The 24,951-nt window shown below is 67.0% G+C and overlaps 1 protein-coding gene across 2 annotated transcripts in view; it reads left to right on the plus strand.

Annotated features, from left to right (window-relative positions):
* The window catches only part of AGRN (agrin), a 31,635-nt gene extending 9,386 nt beyond the window's left edge, over positions 1-22,249 (plus strand). Inside the window, exons 3-39 of one of the 2 annotated variants that reach the window (XM_036281493.1) lie at positions 4,768-4,815; positions 8,516-8,731; positions 9,274-9,498; positions 9,575-9,799; positions 9,895-10,101; positions 10,871-11,089; positions 11,159-11,353; positions 11,430-11,630; positions 11,710-11,858; positions 11,934-12,039; positions 12,568-12,684; positions 12,761-12,925; positions 13,056-13,199; positions 13,293-13,417; positions 13,485-13,590; positions 13,680-13,997; positions 14,076-14,213; positions 14,627-14,754; positions 14,857-14,971; positions 15,051-15,170; positions 15,259-15,597; positions 15,828-16,020; positions 16,108-16,323; positions 16,675-16,901; positions 17,369-17,500; positions 17,641-17,737; positions 17,812-17,976; positions 18,059-18,170; positions 18,336-18,347; positions 18,550-18,666; positions 18,750-18,942; positions 19,010-19,097; positions 19,233-19,256; positions 19,781-19,813; positions 20,030-20,254; positions 20,629-20,732; positions 21,039-22,249. In XM_036281493.1, the coding sequence (XP_036137386.1) occupies positions 4,768-4,815; positions 8,516-8,731; positions 9,274-9,498; positions 9,575-9,799; positions 9,895-10,101; positions 10,871-11,089; positions 11,159-11,353; positions 11,430-11,630; positions 11,710-11,858; positions 11,934-12,039; positions 12,568-12,684; positions 12,761-12,925; positions 13,056-13,199; positions 13,293-13,417; positions 13,485-13,590; positions 13,680-13,997; positions 14,076-14,213; positions 14,627-14,754; positions 14,857-14,971; positions 15,051-15,170; positions 15,259-15,597; positions 15,828-16,020; positions 16,108-16,323; positions 16,675-16,901; positions 17,369-17,500; positions 17,641-17,737; positions 17,812-17,976; positions 18,059-18,170; positions 18,336-18,347; positions 18,550-18,666; positions 18,750-18,942; positions 19,010-19,097; positions 19,233-19,256; positions 19,781-19,813; positions 20,030-20,254; positions 20,629-20,732; positions 21,039-21,196 (5,702 nt within the window). In that variant the 3' untranslated portion in view covers positions 21,197-22,249. The remainder of the gene's footprint in view (positions 1-4,767; positions 4,816-8,515; positions 8,732-9,273; positions 9,499-9,574; positions 9,800-9,894; positions 10,102-10,870; positions 11,090-11,158; positions 11,354-11,429; positions 11,631-11,709; positions 11,859-11,933; positions 12,040-12,567; positions 12,685-12,760; positions 12,926-13,055; positions 13,200-13,292; positions 13,418-13,484; positions 13,591-13,679; positions 13,998-14,075; positions 14,214-14,626; positions 14,755-14,856; positions 14,972-15,050; positions 15,171-15,258; positions 15,598-15,827; positions 16,021-16,107; positions 16,324-16,674; positions 16,902-17,368; positions 17,501-17,640; positions 17,738-17,811; positions 17,977-18,058; positions 18,171-18,335; positions 18,348-18,549; positions 18,667-18,749; positions 18,943-19,009; positions 19,098-19,232; positions 19,257-19,780; positions 19,814-20,029; positions 20,255-20,628; positions 20,733-21,038) is intronic. The other variant, XM_036281494.1, reaches the window with a different exon arrangement.
* Positions 22,250-24,951: the final 2,702 nt, after the last annotated feature.

The raw sequence follows: 24,951 nt of genomic DNA on the forward strand, positions 1-24,951 counted from the left end.
GTGAGTGACAGCGGTGTGCATGCGCATTTGTGTGTGAGTATGCGTGTGACACCCAGTTGCGTGTTGCTGTGTGTGAGCCCAGAGTCCAGGGGGCTAATTTCTGGCTCAGTGTCCTCCGTTCCTTCTTGGGGCATGAGCCCGCCTGGACTGGTCAGGGCTGAGTGATTTTGAGTCTGAAGATCCCAAAATAGCTTCGGTAGCCTGCATTCCCCTCCCCCAGCTGGGTCTGGGGCCTCAATGGCCCTTTGTCTCTGAAGGCGGCCAGCCCCTGTGGGGGGCTCAGGCTGGGACCAGGGCTGGGAGGGACCAGGCAGCCTGCTGGTTCCCTTTCCCCCAGGCCGGGCGTGTAGGCCCTACGCCCCACCCCAGTGTTGGCTGGTTGGCCAGCCCATCCGTGGGCAGATCCCAGGTCTCTGGGGGGGAGGCCTCTCCTGCCAGCCCCACCTGGGCTCCCACTGGTCCCCAGGCTTACCCTTCCCACATCCTGGTTCCTCCACCGTGTCCCCCCAGCCCCCCATGATGTCCCTGGTTGCAGTGGAAGCAGCAGACTGGGCATGTGCGTTTTCCGGTGGGCTCTGGGCAGCGCCTGCGTTTTGACCCCTGGCACTGTCCAAGGGGCATCTCTGAGCCAAGGGGTGCAGGCCAGTCCTGGGGGGCTGCAGTGAGAATTCAGTGGGAAAGTATGTGACCAGCTGGGCTCTAGGCCAAGCCATACCCTGAGATAAAGAGTCAGACCCTGCCCTGGGTGCTCCCAGTCCAGGGTGGTGCCCGGGGGCCACAGACAGCATCAGTGTGTTGTGGGCAGTACCAAGGTCCAGCGAGGTGGGCAGGGCTGGGAGGCACCCTGAGGAGCGTGAGGCTGCTAAGAGCCAGGATCCCCAGGTGCTTGATGACTTGTCGCTCTGGGTCCATCGCGTGTGGGTCCACTCTGTTCATTGGCTTCTCCTCGAGGTTTTACTGGGACCTCAGGTTTGAAGACCCCTGCTGGGGGTGATCAGGACCCTGACTGGGGGCTGCCCTGTGGGATGTAGCCCTAGCGTGCCTGCTGAGGGATAGGAAGGAGTCCAGACAGGTGGACCTGACAGACTGGGCGCTGGCTGGCAGGTAGCTGCTCACTGAGGATGGGTGGGGATGTGTGTGGAGGAGCCCACTGACCCGAGGGGGTGACCAGGGTGGGACTCCAGGACCTGTTTGTAAGGCAGCTGGATGCCTGGCTGGGTGGAATGAGATTGGGGGAGGGGGGGAGTCCCGCTGGAGGAACAGAGATGGCTGTGGGTGCCAGGGAGGGTCCGTTCCAGGGGCAGAGCAGAGGAGTCCCCAGACCTGGGGAGAGGGACCCAAGGGAGCTGGGTGTGGTTAGTGCTTTTTCTCAGGGTGGACTGAGACGAGGTCTAGGAGTGACTGGGGTGGCACTGGTGGCCATGGCAACAGCAGTTCTGCTGAGGAGACCTTCGGACGGCAGGCAGACACGGATCCCCTCCCACGGCCTGAGTGCAGGGTCTGTGAGCCTGAGTGACAGGATGGCTGTGACTCAGTGTGTGGGGTGAACGGGGGGGGGGGGGGGGGGGGCGGAGAGAGGTTAATGTCTTTCCAGCCGGGGTGGGGACTTGGTCAGTGACCATTGGAGGGAACTGACCTGGAGGGGTACTGGGTTGGGAGGGGGTGTGACCTGACCCCAAGAAAAAGAGGACCCTTCTGCTTGAGACTGCTTTGTCTACGTAAGAAACGTCCAAACCTATAGAGAATTTTTATGAGTTTACTTGAGCCAAACTGACAATTGCGGGGAAGCAAAATCTCAACGGATTGAGAAAATGCTCCGGAGGGGGACAGTTTTACAGCTTATTTTATACTCTAGAATCAAAGGAAGAGACATAAGGAGGACTTACATGAAGTCCACTCGAGGTAGATTACGGGGGTGAGAGAAGGCAGAGCCGGGAAATCTCTGGGATTGGACAAAGAATACACTGGAAAGACGGAAAGACGCACTTCTTGCATGGGTGGGGGTGGTACGGGTAATTAGCCAACATTTACAGCACCTGGAGATGCTGGGCCAGGAACAAGATAACAGTGAGGGGTCCTGTGGTCTTGCTCTGGGTGTGCCCTGAGGGGTCTGGAAAGGATGTTTTTCTCGCATTTCAAAGGTGTGTTTATCTTAGATGCAAAATGTCACATGAAGACTGACCTTTGTCACGGAAGCGGAGCTTCCGGGTCTAGGAGGTGGCAGGGCCATGGTGCACTTTCAGTTAGGACTTTTGTGTCGGGCCATCCTGGGGGTTCCTTTCCATCTCCGAGTTTGGGAGGCCCTCCCTAGAGCTTGTCAGGTTCAGCGTGTGGCCGCCTCTTTCGTCCACACCTTCCTCCCCCTCCCCAGAAAGGGCTGGCGGACTCGAGGGGGGCAGGTGGTGGGGGTCGTTGCAGGGCCTGTGACCAGGTCCGGGATGGAAGGGTGTGGCGTTGGGCGCTTAGGGGCCCCTCGTCCGATCATGGAGATGGTCACCTATGGGATCCTGGCCGCGGAGGTGGGGTGTGAGTGGTGTGCATGGTGGGGACAGGGCACGCGTCCCCGCACCCTAAGCAGGCCTGGCGCTGAAGACCGGATGTCTGGGAAGGGGCTGGGGAAGGGTATCCTTTGGGGGCGGATGTGGAGACTGCTGACTACGCCCAGCCCCGCTGTGACGTCATGGCCCCGAAGTTCCCGGGGCGGCCTCTGCGGGGCGCTCCAGGCCCGCGGGACCCCCCGGGAGTCCCGAGACTGTTTGCATGACACTTATTTACACGTAACTCGTTGGCATGTTCCTCTCCCTGTCCCGAAGAGATGTGGGGTGCGTGGGTGGCGCGAGGTGTGGGTGTCCATTCTTAGGGAGAGGTGGGCCCATCATTGCCACCTCGACCCTCCGCACTGGACTCAGCCCACTTTCCACCTGTGTGTCTGTACCTGCGGACCCTCCCGCCCACACAGCCAGGGCGGGGCCGCTGGAGCGGAGACACGCGCAGGGACACGCAGACAGCAGCCCACGCAGGGTCCCTGTGCAGGCCCAGCCCCTGCGGACTCGGCTCCGCACCGCACAGCCCAGCACCGGCCCTGCCGGCCGAGCCCCGACCCCGCCCCACTCTCGCCCGGCACCCACCCCCACACCCGGCACCTGCCTCCTGCTCCCCTCACGCCCCCCGCCCCTGCCCAGGCCCCTGCGCTTTCCCAGGCGCTGCTCCCACCTCTGCCCTGCCCCGCCCTGCTCCTTCCAGCCCCGGCACCCCACGTCCTCCCCACGTCCTCCGAGCCGCCACCTCCTGCCGCTCCCCAGCGCCGCTGCAGCCCCAACCCCAGCGCCGGGCCCTGCCGCTGCCCCGCCTGCCCCCGCGGCCCCTTTTGTGCCGCCGCCCTCCGCCCTGCGTCCCCGTCCGCGGACCTCGTCCACGTCGTGAGCCGCCGGGGTCCCAGAGGCTCTTCCTTTGTCTCCGCTCCCCGCCCTCCCTCGGCGGCGCCCCGCGCCCCACGCCCACAGCCGCGGCCCGGGAGGGCGAGGGGCGCTGGCGCTGTGCGCTGGAGGCGGGAGCCGGGGCGGCTCTTTATTCTCTGCCTGCTGACGCGCACGCTCCTCCCGCGCTGCCATCGCTGCGCCCCGCGCCTCCCCGCCACGCAGCCCGCGGACGGCCTCGGCACCAGCCGGCAGGACGGGACCGGGCTGGGGCTCCAGGAAGCGGGCTCCGCCGAGCCCTGCGGGAGCAGCTGGCGGCTTGGACGCGGGGGTGCCCTGTGGACCGCAGGGGTGGCCGCTGGCCCTCGACTCCTCCTCTGCCTCCCTCTGAGCCCAACTTTAGGATTTCTACTGCGGGAGACTTCTGCACCCGCCCCATCATGAGCCTGGAGGCTGTGGAGGGGGCCCGGTGCCCCCAAGCTATGGCTGGAGCTGAACTTTGAGAACAGATCTCTTGTCGGCGGTCCCAGGGCTTTCAGAATGGGGGGCATAGCCCTGAAGAGGCCCAAGGGCACCCCGTGAGGACCCCCACGCCCCGAGAGTGGAGGCGGAGGAGCCCCGGGCCATGCCGCTGCCGCTGGAGCGGGACCCCGGGCAGCAGCGTGGGGTCTCCCTGCTGGTGCGGTATTTCATGATCCCCTGCAACGTGTGCCTGATCCTGCTGGCCACCGCCACGCTCGGCTTTGCCGTGCTCCTCTTTCTCAACAACTGTACGTGCTGCGGGCGTGGCCGCCCTGGGCCCGGCCCAAGTGACCCTGCCTCTGCCGGCCGCTCGCTGCCTAGCGGCGAGGCTGGGCGACAGGCAGGGGCACAGAGCGGCCACCAGCGGGGATGCGGCTCCGAGGGCCACATGCATCTTCTGGGGACAGGAGGGGCCGTTCTGTGGATTTCTAGGGCCCTGGAAGCCTCTCCTGGCACTCATGGGGGGCTGACCATCGTCCCGAGCTGAAAAAAATCAACTTTCTTTGGGAGCTGGGGAGGAAGGGGGCAGATGGCTCCCCAGGGAGTGGGGCTGTGGCCAGGTTTGGACTGGGCTCACCTAGAGAGCAGGTGGCTGCCCAAAGGCCTGCAGCTGGGGCCCCACCTGACATGTGTCAGGCCATGACCATGCACTAGAGGGCAAGACCAGCAAGGGCCTCTGCCTTTGCCCACCCCTGGCCTGGGCTAGTTCTCAGGGCTCAGGGAAGGGTTGTGGGCAGGCAGGAGTGACCCCTCCAGGCTGGGTGAAGGGACAGGCTATGGAAGGGCCTGCTCAGAGGGACCTAACTTGGAGATTTGTTTTCTTTTCCAGACAAACCTGGGACCCACTTCACACCAGTGCCCCCAACACCTCCGGACGGTGAGTGGAGGCATCAGTTGGCAGGCTGACCTTGGGAGTCTGTGCCTGGGTTGGGGGCCATCCTTGGGGTGTGTCTGGAGCAGGGAGGAGGTTGGGCAAGGGAACCTGGGTTCCTTTCGCGGAGTCCCTAGGCTGGCAGTGGGGGGAGCGTGGGTCTGGGGTCCCTAGGTTGATAGTGTCTCGGTACAGCCGCTGCTCACAGACAGGGCTCTGACTTCTCTGGGAGTAAGTCCTGGAGCCCACAGGTTGTGAGATGGGTCAGATGTGTGCAGGGAGGGGGGCTGGGCTGGACTGAGCCTCGGCAGGACCAATGACAGCTGTCTGAGGAGGAACTGGAGATCCTGTCTCTGGACTGAGCAAGCTGGAGCCCAGCCTCTGGGGGGGAGCCTGTGGGTGTGAGATGGAGGGAGAAGGAGCTATGAGTGCTGCAGGGGTGGCCTGGGGTCCATTTAGGGGTGGGGGGCTCCCTGCGTGGCCAGTACCTGCCCAGGTTCTTGGAAGTTACATCCAGGGGCCCATTCATGTGTAGGGTGGGCTGTGGGAGGAGGCAGGTCTGCCCTGCGTTGGGAGCAGGGGCCCAGGACTGTCTCTCAGGCAGTGGGCAGGAAGCCTAGGGCCTCCTGGATTCAAAGATTGGGCTCGGTGGGGGACACCTTCCCCTCTCTAGTACCCTTGCCTCCTCTCCTGAACCCTGAAGGGCTGGTGTCTCCTGCCCTTTGCACACGCCGGCCCCTCCTACAGCTGCACAGAGCCCCCCCCTCCCCCCGCACTCTGTCCTCTTGCACACGCCATGGCCGTTGTCATCCCTTCGAGGCGCACACCACACATTTGTGGCCACAGGCACGGCTTGGGGTGTCCCCTCCATCCCCAACCCAGCCGAGACCCGGAAGGGAGTTTACTAGGCCTGGTGCAAGGGGTGGATATAAAAAGACAGTGCTGCCTCCAGCGTCGCCCATTGTGGGGGCCTCAAGCCTGCAAGGGGTGGACTCTGAGGGAAGCAGAGTGGCCAGAGAGGCTCCCGCAGGAGGCTGGGCTGGGGCTGGCATGCGGGGCCTCGAGGGGACCTGAGGGGCACAGCCCGTGGGTGGGTGAGTACTCCCCCTGCACTTATGGGAGACGGCTGGCATGATGATAAGAGCTCGTACAGGGGTGCATGAGCGGTGCCTGACCCACAGCAGGTGTGTCTGTTCTGTGAGATGTGTGTGCATGTGTGTGTGTGATTGCACCTGTCTGTGTTCGTGGTCTGTGCTTGTGCACCTTTGATGTCCCGTCAAGAATCTTGTCTCGAGACGTTGTGATTCCTTGCTCCGTGGCGGTGTGGGCGCATAAGTGGACAGTTGTGAAGTTGGCATCAAGGGAGTGCACAGAGCCGCCCTCACCCCGCTAACAACCTGAGTGTGGCCTGGTGGGAGCTGGACAGAGAATGAGTCCATGATGCTCCAAACCTCTGCTTTGCCTGAGTCAAACCCCTGCCCTGGGAGCCCGAGATCTACCCCCACTTCACGGTCAGGAGACTGTGTCCAGGAACTGTCTTTCTGGGGGAGAGGTGGAAAGGCTGGGACCTGGGAGTCAGTGCTGGGGCCTCAGCTTGGCCCCCAGAGGCCCCCCGGGCCCCTCCTCTGCCCTCAGCCACCTGCGGTCCAGGAGCTAGTCCCAAGGCACCTGTCTCTGAGATCTCTGGTCTCCTGCCCCCAGCCCTGCCTCCCGCCCACCCTCTGCACCAGCCACAGTGCCTGGCTTTGCTCATCCCCTTCCTCCCTGGGGCGGTCTTGAGGGGCAGAGCAGACCCCTGGGCTGTGGAAGAAGGTGCAGATCTTGGTGGGTGAGGAGCGTGCTGGTCACCCAGAAGCAGGTGTCCTTGGCAAAGGGTTTGGGATCTTGGCAGGGGTCTGGCTGGACCAAGGTGACCAGAGGGAGAGAGGCCTGAGCCCGAGGGCGCAGCACAGCAGCTGGTCGAGGAGCGTAACGTGTAGTGAGGTGACCAGGCCCTCAGCATAGGGTCAGGACCCTGGGAGAGGTCTTGGTCAGCAGGTCCAGTTGAGGCCAAAGAGGACAGCCAGCTGGACGTCAGCAAGTGCCGGTGGTTTGCGCCTGAATCATAGAGGCCTTGGGGGGGAGAAGTGCTGGGTGGGGCTCAGGAGGACGGGAAGTGGGAAGAGGGGGCACAGGGGAGACCGAGGTAGTGACAGTTCTTGTCACCGCCGTCATCATGGTAGCTGTGCCCTGGGTACCCCACAAGCCTTCGCATGCACTGGCCCGTTTAACCCCACAACCACCCCAGGAGGCTGGTCCACTGGCCCCTGTCACAGAAGGGGGCACTGAGGCGTGGCTGCTGAATGCAGGGTGGGGGAGAGCCTGGGTCCACGTATGATGAGGGATCTGGGGGGTGGACAAGGGTGTGTGTGAGGGGAGCACAGGTGGGTTGTGGGGATCAGCCTGGAGTGTCTGCGTGGCCCCCAGCTTGGTTCAGTCAGCCTGTGTGGGATGGGGGTGGGGACACCCAAGCAGACAGGCAGGAGCCTGAGGTGGGCCGTTGTCGTGGCAACAGCTAGCTCCCGCTCCCTGTGCTCCCCACCCTCCATAGAATTGAGGGTGTTCCTCCCACCCTACTTCCTGAATCTTCTGGGAGGTGATGTTGGAGCCTCCCATTCCCCATCACTTATTAATGCTAATGGGTCCCAATTAAACATTTACTGGACCCAATTAAACATTCAGTGCACCCCCTCGCCGCCTGGGGTGTGCAGTCCTGGGCGGGGTCCTGCCCTCAGGACCGTGGCCCCTCCAAGGGCCGCCCCTTGGGCTGCTGCAGAGGCTCTGTGATAGGCTGTGCCCGGCACACACACACTTGCCAATGACAAAGTCATGAACTAAGATGTGCAGAGAGAGGAGAGGTCTGCAGAAGCCGTGCTGGGCTGTCGATGAGCGAGGGCCGAGGACATGACTGAAGTGGGGCTCAGGAGGACAGGTGGGAGCGGATGAGGCATGTGGGGGCAGGAGGGACCCCAGGGGGAGATGCCCACAAGGCTCAGAAAGCTTTGGGGGCAGGAGGGCCAGCCACACAGAGTGTGGGCCTGGGGCATGGAAGGTGAGGGTGGGCAGAGGCAGGGCCCATGGGGGGATAGGTCCAAGTAGGGGGGCAGCCTCCAGAGAAGCAGGAGTGTACAATGTGGGAAGATGGGGCGGGGAGCTGGGGAGCCTGAGCCAGAGGGTGAAGCATGTGACCTGATCTCAGATCACCCCACACCCCTCCCCCAGCTGTGACCTCGGGTGTCCGGGAAAGGCAGGAGCTATTCCATGGGGAGGTGGCCCAGGTCAGGGGTGCTGGTGGGCACGCCGGGCCCGGGGGCGGGAGGCAGGTCAGGAGATGTCCCCTCCACAGTTGGGGGCGGGGCTTGAAGGATGCTGCAGGGAAGGTTCTGCCTGAAGAAAGGCCAAGGAAAGGCTGGGGCAGGTGGGGGAGCCCTGGGCGGGGCAGGGTTTGAGGGGGGGGCCGGCCCTGTGAGTGTGCCCACGAGCGTGTGTATAGGCATGACAGGTGCAGGTCTTTCTGTGTGAGCGTGATCATGTGTGGACATGCATGTGCACATGTGAATGTGTTCGCGGGCTCAGATGAGTGAACAGTGTGGATGCTGGACCGGGTGCGTGGATGACCGTGGGGGTGCGGGCGGGGTGGGCTCTGACCCTCCTGTCCGACCCACAGCCTGCCGGGGGATGCTGTGTGGCTTCGGCGCCGTCTGTGAGCCCAGCGCAGAGGGTCCGGGCCAGGCCTCCTGCGTGTGCAGGAAGCGCGCCTGCCCCAGCGTGGTGGCGCCCGTGTGCGGCTCCGACGCCTCCACCTACAGCAACGAGTGTGAGCTGCAGCGGGCACAGTGCAGCCAGCAGCGGCGCATCCGCCTGCTCTTCCGGGGGCCCTGCGGTGCGTGTGGGCGGGGGCTCCCCTGTCCGCCCTCGAGGGCTGCCTTACCCCCTCGGCCCTCAGGGCCCCCACCCCTGCTCCAACCTGACCTGGGGGGGCTGCCTTACCCCCTCGGCCCTCAGGGCCCCCCACCCGTGCTCCAACCTGACCTGGGGGGCTGCCTTACCCCCTCGGCCCTCAGGGCTCCGCCACCCCTGCTCCAACCTGACCTGGGGGTCTGCCTTCCCCTGTGCGCCCTCAGGGCCCCGCCACCCCTGCTCCAACCTGACGGGGGGGGGGCTGCCTTACCCCCTCGGCCCTCAGGGCCCCCACCCCTGCTCCAACCTGACCTGGGGGGGCTGCCTTACCCCCTCGGCCCTCAGGGCCCCCCACCCGTGCTCCAACCTGACCTGGGGGGCTGCCTTACCCCCTCGGCCCTCAGGGCCCCGCCACCCCTGCTCCAACCTGACCTGGGGGTCTGCCTTCCCCTGTGCGCCCTCAGGGCCCCGCCACCCCTGCTCCAACCTGACCTGGGGGGGCTGCCTTCCCCTGTCCGCCCTCAGGGCCCCGCGACCCCTGCTCCAACGTGACCTGCAGCTTTGGCAGCACCTGTGTGCGCTCTGCCGATGGACAGACAGCCACCTGCCTGTGCCCTGCCACCTGCCGGGGGGCTCCTGAGGGCCCCGTGTGCGGCAGTGATGGTGCCGACTACCCCGGCGAGTGCCAGCTCCTGCGCCGCGCCTGTGCTCGCCAGGAGAACATCTCCAAGAAGTTCGACGGCCCTTGCGGTGAGCTGCTCGGTGCACTCAGCGTGACCTCTGTGCACCTGCCCGCGGGCCCTAATCTGTGCCCTCCTGCCCCCAGACCCCTGCCAGGGGGCCCTCAGCGACCTGAGCCGCATCTGCCGTGTGAACCCTCGAACCCGGCGCCCGGAGATGCTCCTTCAGCCAGAGAGCTGCCCTCCCCGGCACGAGCCCGTGTGTGGGGACGACGGGGTCACCTACGACAACGAATGTGTCATGGGCCGCACGGGGGCTGCCCGCGGCATCCTTCTGCAGAAAGTGCGCTCCGGACAGTGCCAGCCTCGAGGTGGGTGGCCCCTGGGGGAGGGCCCCACACCGCCGCATGTCCCCTGGTCAGGGCTGGTGTGGCGTCTGGCCTCTGACCTCATTGCCAACCCCCAGACCAGTGCCCAGACACCTGCAGGTTCAACGCCGTGTGCCTGTCCCGCCGAGGCCGCCCCCGCTGCTCCTGTGACCGCGTCGTCTGCGACGGCGCATACAGACCCGTGTGCGCCAAGGACGGGCGCACGTACGACAGCGAGTGCCGGCGCCAGCAGGCCGAGTGCCGCCAGCAGCGCGCCATCCCTGCCAGGCACCGGGGCCCGTGTGGTGAGCGCCCAGGCTGTGCGGGGGCGGCCCGCCGGGTCCCTGCCGCCATCTCACACCATCTCCATCCCGTCACGTTCCTCCTGGGCTCATGGGCTCGGGGGTCGTCGGGGGGCTGGGCAGGCTCCTGTCGCCGTGGGCTCTGGGCCCCCAGGTGGAGGTGGGCCCCGAGGGGCCGGCAGAGGCCGGGGCTGTGTTCCGCCCGCCTCAGCTCTGTCCGAGGGTCTCTGCGTCTCTCTCCTCTCTGCCCTTCCTCCCCTCTCGGCTGCGCCTCTTGTGTCTTCCAGCCTGACCTATGGGCAGGATGAGGTGCCGCGCCTGCACCAGGAGCCCGCAGCCCGAGGTCTGCCCCCAGGGCGGCGGGGGGGCTCGCTGCTGCCTGGCCTGTAGTCCTCAGAGCAAGTGGACAGACACCTCCCCCTGCAGCCCTGGGTCTGACCCCGGGCTGCAGACTTTCCTACCCACAGGGAGAGCTCACATGTCCCAGGGCTGCTGGTGGTCAGGGTCCGGGGCCGGGGGGGGGGGGGCGCTGGGGAAGCCTGGCCCTCGCACTGCCCGCTGGGGGCAGCCCCCCCATGCTCGTGCAGGAGGCTGGGGCAGCCGGGGTCTGTGTCCCTGTCCATGTCTGTCGTGTGTCTGTCCCTTTCTCTGCTGCGCCCTGTGTGTCTGACCCTCTCCCTGTGCCCGCCCCAGGAGGGGCTGCTGCGTGACGCTGGGGGCTTGTGCTTCGGCCTGGGGTGGCGGGGCCCACTGAGTGCCCGTGTTCCCCCAGACCAGCCCCAGTCCCCGTGCCGCGGGGTGCAGTGCCTGCTGGGGGCGGTGTGCGCTGTGAAGAACGGGGAGGCCGAGTGTGTGTGCCAGCAGGCGTGTCCGAGGGTCTACAGCCCCGTGTGCGGCAGCGACGGCGTCACCTATGGCAGCGCCTGCGAGCTGGAGGCCACGGCCTGTGTCCTTGGGCACGAGATCCGCGTGGCTCACACAGGACCCTGTGGTCAGTGGTGGGCAGGTGGGCTTGCTGGGGGGGCGTCCTGGCCGCCGTGCTGACGGAGCCTCCCCCCAGACCGCTGCGGGCAGTGCCGCTTCGGAGCCCTGTGCGAGGCCGAGACCGGGCGCTGCGTGTGCCCCTCCGAGTGCGTGGCGCTGGCCCAGCCCGTGTGCGGCTCTGACGGGCACACGTATGCCAGCGAGTGTGAGCTGCATGTCCACGCCTGCACACGCCAGATCAGCCTGCGCGTGGCTTCGGCTGGACCCTGCCGTGAGTGGGAGTGGGGGCGGGAGGCTGCGGCCGGCGTCTCCCGGCGGCCTGCTGACCGCTTGGCCCTGCCCCGCAGAGACCTGCGGAGACGCGGTGTGTGCCTTCGGGGCCGTGTGCCAGGCGGGGCAGTGCGTGTGCCCCCGGTGCGAGCACCCTCCGCCCGGCCCCGTGTGCGGCAGTGACGGCGTCACCTACCCCAGTGCCTGTGAGCTCCGCGAGGCCGCCTGTCGGCAGCAGACACAGATCACCGAGGCCCGGGCAGGGTCCTGTGAGCAGGGTAGGCTCGGGCGCCGGGTGGGCTGCTGGGCGGGGGCTCTGACCAGCACTGTGGGCTGACCCCGGCCCTCTTCCCCCAGCTGAGTGCGGCTCAGGGGGCTCCGGCTCCGGCGAGGACGGCGAGTGTGAGCGGGAGGTCTGCCTGCAGCACGGCGGCGTCTGGGACGAGGACTCGGAAGACGGGCCGTGTGTGTGCGGCTTCAGCTGCCAGGGTGTCCTGAGGAGCCCGGTGAGCCCCACCCCCGGCTCTGGGCAGGAGGTGGTGGAGAGACCACGGCCGCCCACACTGACAGCACCCCTGCAGGTCTGCGGCTCCGATGGTGTCACCTACGCCACAGAGTGCGAGCTGAAGAAGGCCCGGTGCGAGTCCCAGCAGGAGCTGCACGTCGTGGCCCACGGCGCCTGCCGAGGTGCGTGGCCGCGAGCTCCTCGCACGGTCGCTGTTCCCGTGTGTGCACAGGCGTGAGGTGTGTGCGGTGGCAGGCGTGTGCACGCGTGTGTCACTGTGAAGCCAACGAGTGTGCCCCCGCCAGGTGTCAGGCTGGCTTCCGAGTATCAAGGCCCACCCGAGGGCACCCGGTCTTCTGTGAGGGAGGCTGTGGTGACCGGTGCTGTCTGTGCAGCTGTGTGTGGATGCGTGTGCCCACAGGTCTTCGTGTGTGTGCACGTGGCAGGTTGCAGACACACTGACCCGAGCAGGTGCACAGGTGCACAGTGTGCCCAGGGCTGCGTGTCCTTGGCCTTCAGTGTTCTGTGTGTCCCTGGTCCTGTACGGACAGACGTGTTCTTGTACGTGATGGTGACCCTCTCCTGTGGCCTGAGCCCCAGGCTCCGGCCCCAAGGGCAGTTGGCATCAGGAGGGTGACGGTGATGACCAGGGGAGCTGAGGTGCAGTGGCCAGGCCCGGTGGTGTTTGAGCCGCTGCCCCTTTTCCGCAGGCCCCACTGTGGCCCCGATGCCGCCCGCGGTCCCCCCGCACTGCACCCAGACGCCCTTTGGCTGCTGTCGGGACAACGTCACTGCTGCCCGGGGTGCGGGCCTGGCTGGCTGCCCCAGTGAGTACCGGAGCCGGGCCCTGACCCACAGCCCGGCGGAGCCAGGCAGCCGTGGTGACCCGCCCTGGCCTTGCAGGCTTGTGCCAGTGTAACCCACACGGCTCCTACAGCGGCACCTGTGACCCGGGCACCGGCCAGTGCTCCTGCCGCCCCGGCGTGGGGGGCCTCAAGTGCGACCGCTGTGAGCCCGGCTTCTGGAACTTCCGTGGCATCGTCACCGATGGCCGGAGCGGCTGCACCCGTGAGTGACAGGGCTGGGCTCTCCGCCTGTGTCCCCTGCTCGGCCCCTGGCCTGGCCCCACCTGCAGGGCGGGGCTCCGGGACCAGTGGGGAAGCCAGCACAGGCCTCAGGTCCCACTCTCGCCCCTCAGCCTGCAGCTGTGACCCGCGGGGTGCCGTGCGGGACGACTGTGAGCAGATGACAGGGCTGTGCTCCTGCAAGCCCGGGGTGGCTGGACCCAAGTGCGGGCAGTGTCCAGATGGCCGTGCCCTGGGCCCTGCTGGCTGTGACACAGGTGAGGGCCAGGCCTGTGCAACAGGCTCCCCGTGTGGGGTGTGGCCGGCGTGGAGGCCTGCCCCCCGAGCCAGCCGGGTCTCCTCTGCCCCAGACTCCTCCGCACCCAAGACCTGTGCCGAGATGCACTGTGAGTTCGGGGCGTCCTGTGTGGAGGAGGCTGGCTCTGCCCACTGTGTGTGCCCAACACCCGCCTGCCCGGGGGCCAGCGCTGCCAAGGTGAGGGACGGAGTGGTGGAGGGGGGCCAGGGGGGAGGGCTGCCCCCAGCATCCTGTCCTTGCCCAGGTCTGCGGGTCAGATGGAGTCACCTACGGGAACGAGTGTCAGCTGAGAACCATCACCTGCCGCCAGGGCCTGGACATCTCCGTCCGGCACCTCGGCCCCTGCCAGGGTGAGGCCTGACCACCACCCCAGCACTGACCGGGAAGGCCTGATCCTGCCCTGACTCGGCCGCCACCCAATTCTCCCTTCTCCTCACAGAGGCTGTGGCTCCCGCCACCCGCACGACACCTGTGTCTGCGGCCCCCTCCACGCACCCCTTGAATGAGGCACCCCCACCCAGCGCCCTGCCCCTGGTTCCCAGCAGTACCTCCCACAGCCGGCCCACCTCCAGACCCTCGCCACAACCTTGGACCACGGCCGGCGTCCCCAGGACCACCAGGAGGCCAGTGCTGACCGCGCCCCCCACGGCGCCCCCCACGGCAGCCACCTCTGCCTTCAGCGAATCCGGCAGCGCTGATGGGAGCGGCGACGAGGAGCTGAGCGGGGACCTGGAGGCCAGTGGGGCCGGCTCGGGGGGTGAGCATGGGCTCAGGGGAGGGGGGCAGGGCTCAGAACGGCTGCACCTGCCGCGGGGCTCAGACTGTACCTCCCCAGGACTTGAGCCCCCCGAGGGCCGCAGTGCTGTGACCCCTGGGCCGCCCATTGAGAGGGCCTCTTGCTACAACTCCCCTTTGGGCTGCTGCTCGGACGGCAAGACACCCTCAGTGGACGCCGAGGGCTCCAGCTGTCCTGGTGAGTGGGTGGCCGGGGCTGGGTGCCGCGTGAGGACTGGCCTGGACCCGGCCCGGACGCCCTCTCCTCCCGGGAGGCCTGCCCAGCAGGTGGGCATCCAGAGCTGTGGGGGCGACCTCAGCACACGTGTGTGCGTGGACTTGGATTCAGCGCACACACGGGTCTCAGCCCGCACACCTGTGGTGCCTGGGCCCTGAGCTAACCTGTCTTTCCATTGCAAGCTGCCAGGGAGCACTGCTCCGAGAGTCTGCCTGGTAACTGGTGCCAGCCCTGCTCCCCACTAACCTCATGACCATCTGACTAACCGCCACCTGCCCTCCCCCCGGGGCTTCCTGCCGGCGCCGGCGCCTGCGCCCGTGGCCGGTCCAGGGCCGGGCGGTGCCGCCTGGGCCTCACTGCCTCCTCCCCCACAGCCACCAGGGCGTTCCAGGGTGTGCTGGAGCTCGAGGGGGTCGAGGGGCAGGAGCTGTTCTACACGGCGGAGATGGCCGACCCCAAGTCGGAGCTGTTTGGGGAGACGGCCAGGAGCATCGAGGGTGCCGTGAGTGCAGGGCCTTCCTCCCAGGACTGACCCGGGGCGCATGGGGCGGGTGGCCGGCCCGCCCGTGGGGCAGCCCTGGAGCCTCACCCTGCTCGCCCACAGCTGGACGAGCTCTTCCGGAACTCGGACGTTAAGAAGGACTTCTGGAGTGTCCGCCTGCGGGACTTGGGGCCTGGCAGCTCAGTCCGGGCCATTGTGGACGTGCACTTTGACCCCAGTGAGCAAGCGCCCCCCCACCAGTCGTTCTCAGGAGGTGGTGGGAGCTGCACACAGCTCAGTGTTCCTCCTCCCCCCAGGCACGAGCTTCAGGGCATCGGACGTGGGCCGGGCCCTCCTGCGGCAGATCCAGGCGTCCCGGCGCCGGGCCCTGGGGGTGCGGAGACCGCTGCAGGAGCACGTCCGCTTCGTGGACTTGGGTGAGCGCTGGTCCGTGCCCCCCGCTGCCCCAGCACCAGGGCTCGCCCTGTGCCCTGCTGCAGGCACCCTGACGGTCCCCTCCCCCAGACTGGCTTCCGGAATTCTTCACTGGGGCCACCCCCGCTGCAGCGACGGCCAGGGCCACCACCGTGACTGCTTCCGCCGTGACCTCCCGGGCCCCTCACCCCAGCCACACAAGCCGCCCCGTCAGCAGGACCACAGCCCCCCTCACCACACGCCGGCCCCCCCCCACTGCCTCCAGCCATATGTCTGGACGCCGGCTCCTGCCCCCAGGCACCCAGCAGCCCCCTCGTCCCTGCGACTCCCAGCCCTGCCTCCATGGGGGCACCTGCCGGGACCAGGAATCGGGTGGAACCTTCACCTGCAGCTGCCCGGCTGGCAGGGGGGGCACCGTCTGTGAGAAGGGTGAGGTCACCCTTGCCGGAGAGGGGCAGGGAGGCAAGGGGGACAGGTTTGGGGGTGGGTCAGGCCACCTTGGGGAGTGGGAGGTGAGGCTGAGGGATCGTGGTGGGGTTGAGGGGCAGGTGGGCCTCCCCACCCCTGAGCCGGGGACAGGGCGGGACAGGGCGCCAGGCTGGAGGGCAGGGCTGCGGGGCCCTGTCCGCTGCCCCATCCAGCCGCTGCCTGCTCCGCAGCCCTGCACCCCTTGGTGCCGTCCTTTGGGGGCCAGTCCTTCCTGGCCTTCCCCACCCTCCGTGCCTACCACACGCTGCGCCTGGCGCTGGAGTTCCGCACGCTGGAGCCGCAGGGGCTGCTGCTGTACAACGGCAACGCGCAGGGCAAGGACTTCCTGGCGCTGGCGCTGCTGGGGGGCCGTGTGCAGCTCAGGTGGGTGGAGCGGGGCAGGATGGGGTCTCGAGCCATGGTCCTGCCCCGTGGCGGTCTGCAGCGCTGATGCCTGCTCCGCACCCCCAGATTCGACACAGGTTCGGGGCCCGCAGTGCTGACCAGCTCCGTCCCCGTGGAGCCCGGCCGGTGGCACCGCCTGGAGCTGTCTCGGCACTGGCGCCAGGGGGCGCTGTCCGTGGACGGCGAGCCCCCCGTCTCGGGCCAGAGCCCCAGTGGCACTGATGGCCTCAACCTGGACACAGACCTCTTTGTGGGCGGCGTCCCAGAGGACCAGGCCTCTGTGTGAGCATCAGGGAGGGTTGGGGGGCCCTGACCCCAAACCCAACCTCTGACCTCGGTCCTGATCGCTGACTCGGCTGCATCCAGGACGCTCAGTGTATCGGAAGAGCGAAGGGGGTGGAGGCACGGGTGTGGCCCGTGGCCGTGGCCCTGACCTCACCCCTAGCCCTTGACCCTGGTCCTGATCTGCCCCATCTGTGGGTGACATCCCTGGGGACCAGTGGGACCACCAGGGAGGGGCTGAGCTGACACTCAGTTCCAACCCTTGACCCTTTGGGGACTGGCCGCCTGTGAGCACCCAAAGGGGGCCCAGGGAGCAGCCCTCACCCTCACCCTCACCCTCCTCCCGGGCAGGGTGCTCGAGCGGACCTCTGTCAGCGTCGGCCTGAGGGGCTGCATCCGCGAGCTGGATGTCAACAACCAGCGCTTGGAGCTCAGCAACTGGCAAGGGGCCACCAGGAGCTCCGGCGTGGGCGTGTGCGGGGCCCACCCCTGCCAGCCCAGCCCCTGCCATGGGGGTGCCCCCTGCCAGGCCCTGGAGGCCGGCATGTTTCGTTGTCAGTGTCCCCCTGGCCGCTTCGGTGAGAGCAGGGCCTGGGCCCGGGGCTGGGGGTGCTGTGTGTCCGGGGCCGGGGCTGAGGGTGCCGTGTGTCCGGGGCCGGGGCTGAGGGTGCCGTGTGGCCGGGGCCGGGGCTGAGGGTGCCGTGTGGCCGGGGCCGGGGCTGGGGGTGCCGTGTGGCCGGGGCCGGGGCTGGGGGTGCCGTGTGTCTGGGGCCAGGGCCGGGGCTGGGGGTGCCGTGTGTCTGGGGCCAGGGCCGGGGCTGGGGGTGCCGTGTGTCCGGGGCCGGGGCTGGGGGTGCCGTGTGTCCGGGGCCAGGGCTGGGGCTGGGGATGCTGTGTGTCTGGGGCCGGGACTGGGGGTGCCGTGTGTCCGGGGCCAGGGCCCGGGCTGGGGGTGCCGTGTGTCTGGGGCCAGGGCCGGGACTGGGGGTGCCGTGTGTCTGGGCAGGGCTCGAGCCTCCTGGGGACCCTTCCTGTCTCCATCCAGGCCCCACCTGTGCTGAGGAGAACCCCTGTGAGCCGAACCCCTGCCATGGGGCTGCCCCCTGCCGCGTGCTGCCGGGGGGTGAGGCTGCGTGTGACTGCCCCCTGGGACGAGGGGGCGCTCTCTGCCAAACAGGTGGGCACCGGGCCTCAGGGCAGGCAAGAGGGTTAGGTCCAGCATTTGGGTTTGGGTTCTGTTCAGGTTCAGGCCAGGGCTCAGAGCAGTGGGGGTGCAGGGCCCAGTGCCCCAGGTGACCCCTCTCTCACCCTCCGAAGTCTCGGAACGGAACGATCCCCGGCCCTTCCTGGCGGACTTCAACGGCTTCTCCTACCTGGAGCTGAAAGGCCTGCAAACCTTTGAGCGGGACCTGGGGTGAGTGGGACAGACGGGGGGATGAGGGGCAGCACCCCAGCGCCTGTCCCCCGTGAACGTCGCCGTGCCCCCAGGGAGAAGATGGTGCTGGAGGTGGTGTTCCTGGCCCGGGGCCCCAGCGGACTGCTCCTTTACAACGGGCAGAAGACGGACGGCAGGGGGGACTTCGTGTCGCTGGCCCTGCACGGCGGCCACCTGGAGTTCCGCTACGACCTGGGCAAGGGGGCGGCCGTCATCAGGTGTGTGCGTGGGAGGGCCGTGGTGGGGGCACTCAGGCCCCTGCCAGGGAGACGCGGGGCTCACGGTGCCCCTCCTCACCAGGAGCAAGGAACCGGTGGTCCTGGGCACCTGGACCCGAGTCTCCCTGGAGCGCAACGGCCGCAAGGGCGCCATGCGTGTTGGCGACGGGCCCCGCGTGTTGGGGGAGTCCCCGGTGAGTCCCCCGGCCGGGCCCCCTCCTCCTCCTGGGCAGTGCGGCAGCCACACCACGCAGCTCTCACTGAACTGTTTTCTCTCCCGTCTGTCCTGTGCCTCTGTCTGTCTGCTCTCTGCTCTCTGGCCTTGCTCTGCAACCCCCACCCCGCTCTCCGGATCTCAGAAATCCCGAAAGGTACCGTCTCCCACTGGTCCTGCTGCCATCTTCTCGCCTCCGTTCCTCCTTCCTAGAGTAGCCCCACCTCCGCCACTAAGCCCCACACTGGCCACGTCTGTGATTAACTGCCTCCTAGATAGGCCGGAGGGCGGGGGGCCTGGGCGGGTGCAGGTCCGTCCCTGCCCGGGTGGCTCACACCCTCACCCCGCACCTCCCTCAGGTGCCGCACACCGTCCTCAACCTGAAGGAGCCACTCTACCTGGGGGGTGCCCCCGACTTCAGCAAGCTGGCCCGGGCTGCCGCCGTGTCCTCTGGCCTCGATGGGGCCATCCAGCTGGTACGCGGTGAGGGGCGTCCCGGGGGGCTGTCCTGGCGGGGAGGGCAGTGGGTGGGGCCATGGCTCATCCCCCTGTCCCCCAGGTCTCCCTGAAAGGCCAACAGTTGCTGACCCAGGAGCACGTGGTGCGGGCCGTGGACGTGTCCTCCTTCACAGACCACCCTTGCACCCACGCCTCAGGCCACCCCTGCCTCCACGGGGCCTCCTGTGTCCCCCGCGAGGCCTCCTACGAGTGCCTGTGCCCTGAGGGCTTCTCGGGGCTGCACTGCGAGAATGGTGAGCTCCTGGGCCGAGGCCGCGAGGGGCCCGCAAGGCGGACCCGCCCTCACCCCCTGTCTCTCAGGGCTGCTGGAGAAGTCTGCGGGGGACCTGGACGCCCTGGCCTTCGACGGACACACCTACATCGAGTACCTCAACGCTGTGACGGAGAGGTAACGTGCCCCGTGCCCCGGCTGTCCCTGCGCCGTGCTGAGCGAGACCTGGCTCCGTGCCCAGCAAGGGCAGCCGCTCCACCGGCCCGCTCCCCTCCCTCCTGCCTCTCACCTCTCTGTCTCTTTGTTTCCAAGCGAACTGACCAATGAGATCCCAGCGTAAGTATCACCTGGGCTCCTCCACCTTCACTCACTCACCTGCTCTCTGCTCACAGCCGAGGCAGAGGTGGGACTTCCCTCCCCGTGGAGGACTGGGGTGGCTGTTAGTGCCGCACGAGGCTGCTCCCCAGCTTGAAAGTGGGGAGCTGCCGTTCCCCGGATGAAGGGGGTCACTCACTGCCCCCAGTGCCCTCGCCACATGGGCGTCCACGGGCTGTGTGTTCCCCCACGTGTGTGGGGTCTTCTGGGGCAGGGAGCCCTGGTCTCCACCCTGCCACCCCTTGTTGCCTCCTGGACTCTGCCCCCCCGGGCCCTGCCGGCCTGCTGTGTCTGCACGTGTGTGGCCCGGGTGCTGTCGCTGGCGCCGTGGTGGGTGGAGCGGATGGCGGGGTCCTTGTCTTCCGAGGATGCTTGCTCCTCCCGCCTCCCACAGTTGGACGTGGGGGGGGGGCTGCTGCGGGTCCCCACCCTGCACCACAGCTGTGTTCCCTGCTCACCTGCCTCCCTCTCTTCCTGCTTCTAAGCCCCAAAGCTCCAGATTCCGGGGCCCTTCCTAGGTAAGCACGTGGCACCCGGCCCCTGCTCTCTACCCATTGTCTCCCCATCACTCGACTGTCTGCTGAGCGGTCCCTCTGCCCCCCTCTCGCGTCTGCCGGCCTGGCCCTCCCTCCCTCCGTCCATCTCTCGGCCATCCGTCCACTCTGGTGCCTGCCCTCCTGCCTTGCCCACCCTCCCCCGCCCCTGGGAGGCCTGACCAGCCCTCCGCCCCGCAGTGAGAAGGTGCTGCAGAGCGACCACTTGGAGCTCAGCTTGCGCACCGAGGCCACGCAGGGGCTGGTGCTGTGGAGCGGCAAGGCCACGGAGCGGGCCGACTACCTCGCGCTGGCCATCGTGGACGGGCGCCTGCAGCTGGCCTACGACCTGGGCTCCCAGCCCGTGGTCCTGCGCTCCACCGTGCCCGTCAACACCAACCGCTGGCTGCGGGTCAGGGTGCACAGGTCAGGGAGCCCAGCGCACACAAGGGTGTTGGCCGAGGTGCCTGCACCTGCTCACGGGGGCCGCTGGGTCACTGGTGGCTGGTGGGAGGTGGGGCCAGCTGCCTGACCTGAGGCCACAGCTGGGAGGGGCAGGAGGACATCACAGTTGTGCTCGGGACCTGTGATCGGAAAGGGGTCCCTGCTGGCTGGGGACATGTCCCTCTGCTCTGAGCCTGGGTCCCTTCCAGGGCAGCCCCCACCTGACCACCGGCCACTCTCCTCGGGGTCAGTGCCACCTTGTGCTGGCCCCCAGGGGTACACTTGATGGGGCTCTGGACCTGGAGGCGGTAGGGTGGGCCCTCTGGAGTCACCTGATGGCTTCCCCCCACCCCCAGGGAGCAGAGGGAAGGTTCCCTTCAGGTGGGCAATGAGGCCCCCGTGACCGGCTCCTCCCCGCTGGGCGCCACGCAGCTGGACACAGACGGAGCCCTGTGGCTAGGTGAGTGTGTGCAGGGAGGCCGGGGAAGGGTCACAGAACCTCCGAGGACAGATCCCATCCCTGCGGGCCAGCACTAAGGGGGCCCCTGAATCCGCCCCGCTCAGCCGCTGACGGGCTGGGTCGTGTCAGGTTCTGTTCCCTCCTGTCTCAGTCTCTGCCAGTCCAGTGTGGGTCTAGGAGGCTAGAATGTGTCTGCTGGTCACCTGGTCCCCCCCAGGGCACCAGGGGACTCACCGTGTCACCAGGTGCCCCTGGTCCCTCTGCCTGTGAGTCACAGCTGGTGGCCTTCCTGTGTCTGTCCTGCAGGAGGCCTGGAGAAACTGCCCCTGGGCCCGGCGCTGCCCAAGGCTTACGGCACCGGCTTCGTGGGCTGCCTGCGGGACGTGGTGGTGGGCCGGCGGCCGCTGCACCTGCTGGAGGACGCGGTCACCAAGCCGCCGCTTCGGCCCTGTGCGTCCCCGTGAGCCGGCCACCGCCCCCACTGCCCGCTCTGCTGTAATTATTTTATATTTTTGTAAACTCGTTGCTTTTTGATATGATTTTCTTGCCTGTGTTTTGGCTGGAGGGACTCCTGGCCCGGCCTCCCTCCTGTCCAGGCAGGCGAGCTGCAGAGACACTCATGCGGAGGGACTCCTGGAGGGCGTGGCTGGGACCCAGCCTGGGGACACACCCCTGCCCTGCAGGCCACTCCCAGCCCGCCCGCTGCGCCTCCCTGCCTGGCCGCAGACCCCACCCCCTGAGCTCCTCCGGCCAGTCTTGTTCCCCAGACCAGGAAGCTGCTGCTGGAGTGGAGGGACCATCTGAGGCTCCCACTGAGCGGGTGCTGGCGGCCCCTCCTGGACCTCCTGTGCCAATACTGTGACTAGAAATGACGTTACTGTCGGGGCCACATGGCGTCCCGGCTCCAGCTGTGTCCCCAGGCCCAGGCCTGTTCCGGGGACCCTGACCCTCAGCTGGCCCCGCCCGCCCAGCCACCTTGGACACCACCGTGTTCCTTCCCTGACACCCCAGAGCCCGTGAGGAGCCCAGAGAGGGCGTGGACCACTGTGTGGTGTGGTTGGCGCCCGCTGCCCGCGTGCCGGGGCAGCTAGCGGCCCCTCTCGAGGACAGATGTCCAGGCCTGACCACCCACCATAGCTCTCAGCGCATCGGTTTTACTTGACACCTGGGCAGTGGGCTGTCACCTTGGCCGAGAGCAGCTGAGGACACCGTACGGCAAGCTCGCACCCAGTTCAGGCCAAGGGGTGGCTGTCCTCTTCAGGAATGACCGGGGCCGGCTGGGTGTTGGACCAAGGCCTGGGAGTGGGTGCAGGGACGGCAGAGACGGCTGCAGGCCGGAAATGCCTTAAACTGCAACATTGTGTCTCATGCTGACCCATCCTATCCCCCCACCGCACCTACATTCCGGTGGGGGTGACAGTCCCAACGGCCACCGCTGGGGCTGGGCTGTCAGGCCTATGGGCTGAAGGGCGCCCCCTGTGTCCCATTACTGACTCCAGTTTGTGTCTGTGTCAATCACCTTGAAATAAAGTCTGAACACGTTCAAAGGTGTTTGTGTGTCGGCCCTCCAGCCCCTCCTGGCTGGCTGCTCTCCTGTGGCTTTTTAGCTTCCGGAGGGCCCTGCCCTGGGTGGAGCTGCTTTTGTTGGGGAGACCCCTGCCGTGAGCATGCCCACTTGTGAAGGAGCTGGGCGGGCGGGGCTGTGGGACGGCACTCCGGGTGGCCTCGTTGGGGTGGCATGCAGGCAGCACCCCCACACACCGCCCCTTGTGTGCATGGTGTGTGCATGGGTGTCTGCGCAGGGTCAGCCCAGGGCTGTCTGAGCACAGGGAGAGTGGGCTTGCACTAGGTAGGGCTTGGGGGAGCCAGGTCGGTTTGGGGAGAAGGGACCTGGGGGGTGGCAGGGACCTTTTAAAAAAAACTTTTTCTTTATTGATTTGAGAGAGAGGAAGGGAGAGGGAGAGAAAGATAGAAACATCGATGAGAGAGAACATCGATTGGCCGCCTCCTGCACGCCCCCCACTGGGGATCAGCCCACAGCCTGGGCATGTGCCCTGACCGGGAATCGAACCAGCGACCTCTTGGTGCAGGGTCAACGCTCAACCACTGAGCTCACTGGCCCAGGTTGGCCCACCGCCAGCCCTGTTGGGACACCCTCAGCAGGGCGCCCCGAGGGGCTGGGCCCGTGGAGCACTGTGAGCCTCAGACCAGGATTAGGAAAGAAGGGAGGGTTGTGGGGCACCCTCCCTGGAACTCCTGATGTGTTCAAGATAACTGGTTTTTTATTTTACTTTGTGTCAATACAATAAAAAAAAACGGAAACAAAAACACCTATAAGCCCAGCACCCAGGGGACCCATCCGCCAGTGGACGTTTACATTCTGTCCCTTGCTCCTTACCTTGCTTGTTTGGGGACACGTGTGGGTGTGGCTGCTGTGGGGGGGGGCTCCAGGAAGAGCTGCGCCTCCCACGCAGACCTGAAGGGTGAGGAGGTGCGGAGCGAGCTGTGGAGGCCCAGGCGGGCAGGAGGGTGCAGCTGCGAGGGGTGCAGGACGGACAGCCCACTGGTCAGGGGGGTGGGAGCAGGCGGTCCTGACCTTGGGGCTCCGTTTGAAGAAGGTGCCTACTGCGGGGGACCCAGGGGGACCCAGTGCCGGGGCCCAGGTGCAAATGGAGAGAAGGAGGGGTTTGGGGTGGGATGGATGGGCCTGTGCTGGGCTGGACGCCCCTGGTGTGTCTGGAGGGCTGGGCTCCAGGAGGCTGGCGGGGGGGGGGGGGGCGGGGGGGGCTGTGCGTGGGGGCGGGGCTTCCTGCCGCGCGGAGGGAGGGCGGAGCCTCCGCACGAGGTCAGGAGAGGGCACCGGGCCTCCCGGAGGGTGGGCTCAGGCAGGACCTTCAGGGGGTGGGGTCGGGGTCGGGTTGGAAGCAGCACCCCAAGGCACCACTCCTGAAAAGGTGGTGGGGGTGGTTCTGGGCAGGAGAGGCCTTGGAGTTCCTGACGCCCAACGGGGATCTCAGGGCTGAGGGCCCAGGTGAGGGAGGGTGGCAGATTCAGGACGGGGGCTTCGCTGGGGAGGTGGGGTGGGGTGGGGGGCATGAGTGCCTGTGAGCAAAGTGCCCGAGTGAGCAGCGGGGCAGGGGCCTTGAGGTCAGAGGGGCAGGCAGGGGGCGTTCGCCGTGGGAGGGTTAGGGCGAAGGTTTGGGTATCACACGGGACCCTCCCACCTGCGCCCAGGAGAGCAGGGCCTGGCCAACCCATCCATTAGGATACTGTGGAGGCACCCAGGGCTGGTGGCCACTCAGGCCCTGGGCTGCCCCTCGCCTCCCCCCTCTGAGCCCGTACTCCTGTGTGAACCCCTTGGTCAGAAGCACGCTCCCTGGAAAACCTGCAGGAGTCCTGCTCGTGCCCGGTGGTCCTGGACTGGTCCTCCAAGCTTTTGGCCTCTCTACACTGATACGTGGACCCTGGGGAGCCGCTGAGGTCAGAACAGAGCCTGACCGGTGGGTGTTCACTCAGTGGTGAGGACACAGGAGGACAAGCATGTGTCTGTCTGTCTGCTCTTGGCACACAGGGAAGGCGTGTGGACAGGGATGAGAACGGGGGACTTCCAGAGTTTGCCCACTCGGCGTGGGGCTGCTGGACAGGCTGCGTCTCCTGTGACAGCACAGAGGGCCACCGGCCAGCATTAGCCGCTCTGAGAATCCTAGTCTTTGGCTACAGTTCCAGGGATGAGGCCTGGAGACCTGGAATTAATACTGTGCTGGGCCCAGGTAATGGAGAAGGCCTGGGCACGTGTAGGGTGTAGGACAAGAGGGGACCGCTAGAAGGGGTCACGGCTGCCAGGGGAGCAGGGGCCCCTTCACCGAGTGAGACCAGCCGGGACATGGGACTCGGGCTCTCAGGAGGCTGAATTCTGCAGAGGTCAAGGTGAAGATGCTGAGATCCAAACAGACACTGAGAAGATCTGCGTCTATGCATTTGAAGCTCAGAGCCCAAGGTGGGGGCTGGAGGTAGAGACAACATGTGGACATGCAGACTCGTGTAGGGCACAGTGGGGGCCCAGCAGAGGACCTCATCCAGGAGAGTCAGGAAGTGTGGGTCAGAGGCTGCTGAGGATGAGGCCTGATCACCCACCTATGGATACACCACCGGCCTGTGCACCACCCACCACCCACCACCCACTTGTGGGTACACCACCGGCCTGTGCACCACCCACCAC

Source organism: Molossus molossus, unplaced genomic scaffold (assembly GCF_014108415.1).
Source record: "Molossus molossus isolate mMolMol1 unplaced genomic scaffold, mMolMol1.p scaffold_m16_p_35, whole genome shotgun sequence".
Taxonomy (NCBI): domain Eukaryota; kingdom Metazoa; phylum Chordata; class Mammalia; order Chiroptera; family Molossidae; genus Molossus; species Molossus molossus.